Raw genomic sequence first — 3,218 nt, 5'->3', positions numbered from 1 at the left:
TGACTTTGAGACCTTGCCTTGTTGGGGAGTGTCACAAGCCCACAGTCCCTTATGGCTGCTATAGGTTCAGGGACTCTTTTTAAAGCCAGAAATCCCTGTTATGATCCTCTCACCTGATCTCTTGAATAATGCCAGGTTGGGAACCTCATGCGGCAATTTCTGGCTGAGCTAAAACATCCCTTCTAGGAAGTCATCTAGTCCTGACTTGGGGACTGTGAGCAATGGACACCCCAGCATGTCAATGGGCAATCGCCGCAGCACAGCAGCCTCCCGTGCTGCCCAGGTCACCTTCCCCATGGCAGGGCTTGGCTTCAAAGGCACAAGAGCTTTTCATCTGAGCTAATGGAGAAGCAGCCTGGAGCTGGGGCTGTTCACAGTGGTGACAGGACAAGGAGCAATGGGCTCACGCTGCAGCAAGGAAAGTTGAGGTTGGATATTAGGAAAAACTTTCTCACTAGGAGGGTGGTGAAGGGTTGGACCAGGTTACCGGGAGAGGTGGTGCAGTCTCCGTCCTTGGAGGTTTTTCAGATGCGGCTAGACGGCTGGGATGATGTAGTTGGGGCTGCTCCTGCTTTGAGCGGGGGGTGGGACTGGATGTGACCTCCTGAGCTCCCTGCCAACCCCAATTTTCTACGAATCTATGTTAACCCCATTGGCGTATGGTGCAAAGCTGGATGGTTCGCATTCACCAGCAGAGGATGGTCACGTGCACACTTGCTCACTAGCACATGTGAATACGAGGGCTTGTAGCATTCTTCTTCCTTATGGTAGTGAAGTCTTGGAAGGGCAAAACTCACTTGGGGCTGGGTTTATCCATGAAGGGACCCGGAAAGCGAGCGAGGCCGGCTGTTCCTGGCCTCGCGGGAAACGCAGTGCTGCTCGGCGTGCAAAGGGGCCCCGTTCCCCAGGGCTCGTCAGCTGGCAGGCAGGTGAGACCCGGCTGCCCTCCGAACAAACTGGTATTTCGAGGCTTGGCAAAAGGAGAGAACAGGAGGCCTTTCTTGTGGTCTGAGGTTGCATTATAGCGAAGACTCTTGGAAGGCGCAGCGGTGTTGAATGCTTTTTGATCGCTCTTCCCGAAGAGCGATATCATAGCCAGAGATTAGAAAGTGGTGTTAAATCATAGCCTCGGATTTGCGCGTCTGCCCTTTCCAGACAAGCGCGGGGCTGGGTGTGCGCTAATCTCTGCAGGAAGCTTTGTGCGCGCGGCTCCCATGGGGATTCATGTCAGGGATGTGGCGAAAATCCAGCAGGGTTTTTTATGTTATTGAGAACACAACAGAGCATTGGGATTTCCAGGGTTTAAATGTAGCTGCTGTGGAGGGGGCTGACTGGTGGCTCTGGAAGTGGAGTCACGCACCGTGTTGCCCCTGCCCGGGTTTGCCAGTGTTGACCCCCAGGTCTGGCCGGCAGAGAGGGGCTTGCTCCCCACGCCATATCCACCCATCCTGGGCTTTTCTGCTGAGGATGCCCATGAAAGTGCCAATGAATAGCAACGGCAATGATGGCTTGAGTCCATGGACCTTCAGACTGTCTGAATTTAGGGCCCAGCAGCCCTCCAGCAGCTGTGTCCTGGTGCGTGGATGCTGTATTCGGGGACCCAACTGGTTCATTAGGAGAAGTTCCCATCTCTCCATCCTTTGCTGCCCACTCTTGTAATTCTGGAGTCACAGGGCGAGTGACTCTGGGTTGACACTCAGGACCTTGCCCTGTATGCTTGATTCAGGAGGTGCCCCACAACACAGCGGCCGACGGCTAAATCCAGTTCTTGCACTAATTTCTATCCCAAGCAGCCTCCTGCATGGGATGGTATCCATCACGCGTCCTTTCCTTTTTATCGGTGTTACAGTGGCATCTAGAGTCTAATGTCAATGAAACATAGCGTTACAGTAGAATCGAGTGCCCCGGCGCGGGATCAGGACTTTGCTATGCTGGGATGTCTCGAGCCAGTGTAACGAGGTCGCAGCCCCAGGCAGATGAACCCCTCGGAGAAGTGAGGGATGGGTTGGTGTTGGGGGGTGGTAAATAGGCGACGCAAGTCAACCTAAGCTTGGCAGATAAGAAGAGGGTGCAGCTCTTGCCAGCACCTGGGGAAGGGGCTCTGAGGCTGGCAGCCTCCCTCTCTGGAGGTGCCTGCTCTTGAGGACTAGTCCCCAGGCATCGCTGTGCACATGGGAGAAAGGGCTTGAGCCTGAAGCCGATGCGAGCGAGCAGGATGGCCAGTACAACGAGGGGGGGTTGGCAGGCCGGACTTATCCCACCTTAGTGCCCGTAGCCGTAGACATTGAGGTGGACAGAGCCGCTCATGTCTTTACCTTTGTCCTTCTACTTCCGCAGGAGCCTGATGCCGAGGACGCTGGAGGGGCAGATCACTATGGAGAAAACCCCGAGTTACTTCGTGACCAAGGAGGCACCGAAACGCATTTACAACATGTCTCGGGACACCAAGCTGATCGTGGTGGTGCGCAACCCGGTCACCAGGGCCATCTCAGACTACACGCAGACCCTCTCCAAAAACCCCACCATCCCCAGCTTCCAGGCCCTGGCCTTCAAAAACATCAGCACAGGACTCATCGACACCACCTGGAGCGCGGTGCGGATTGGCATCTACGCCAAGCACCTGGACAGCTGGCTGCAGTACTTCCCCCTTTCCAAATTCCTCTTCGTCAGCGGGGAGAGGCTCGTCAGCGACCCGGCTGGAGAGATGGGCCGGGTCCAAGACTTCCTGGGTCTCAAGAGAGTCGTGACGGACAAGCATTTCTATTTCAACGAGACCAAGGGCTTCCCCTGCCTGAAGAAACCAGAAGGCAGCAGCCGGCCTCGCTGCTTGGGGAAGTCCAAAGGACGCCCTCATCCCAAAATCGACGGGCAAGTGGTCCAGCGCCTGCAGGAGTTTTACAGGCCTTTCAACATGAAGTTCTACCAAATGACGGGGCAGGACTTTGGGTGGGATTGAGCCCTTCCCAGGCTGGTCACGGTATAAACCACGGGGGGGTGAAGTAGACTTAGTCCACTTAGCAGCTCTGCGAGGGCCACGGCACATCCTGTGCACTGCCGCGAGGGATACTACGCTAGGGCGTCCCTGGCGAGCCTTCAGAAGACTTTTCCCCTTGTTCTAATTTATATGGGACGTCTCCCTGGAGAGACACGTACACTTACTGAGTAGAGAGAAATATTTAAGAAATAATAATAATAATAATTAAAAAAAAAAAAAAAAA

The 3,218-nt window shown here is 54.7% G+C and overlaps 1 protein-coding gene across 1 annotated transcript in view; it reads left to right on the top strand.

The window, feature by feature from the left end:
* Window positions 1-3,212, top strand: part of HS3ST6 (heparan sulfate-glucosamine 3-sulfotransferase 6) — a 97,225-nt gene extending 94,013 nt beyond the window's left edge. The window contains exon 3 of the mRNA XM_019512580.1: window positions 2,338-3,212. Coding sequence (XP_019368125.1) covers window positions 2,338-2,956 — 619 coding nt within the window. The 3' untranslated portion in view covers window positions 2,957-3,212. The remainder of the gene's footprint in view (window positions 1-2,337) is intronic.
* The last annotated feature ends 6 nt before the right edge of the window (window positions 3,213-3,218 follow it).

The sequence above is a fragment of the Gavialis gangeticus genome, unplaced genomic scaffold (assembly GCF_001723915.1).
Source record: "Gavialis gangeticus isolate Ggan-Ray unplaced genomic scaffold, GavGan_comp1, whole genome shotgun sequence".
Taxonomy (NCBI): Eukaryota; Metazoa; Chordata; order Crocodylia; family Gavialidae; genus Gavialis; species Gavialis gangeticus.
This window is presented reverse-complemented; position numbering and strand designations above follow the sequence as displayed.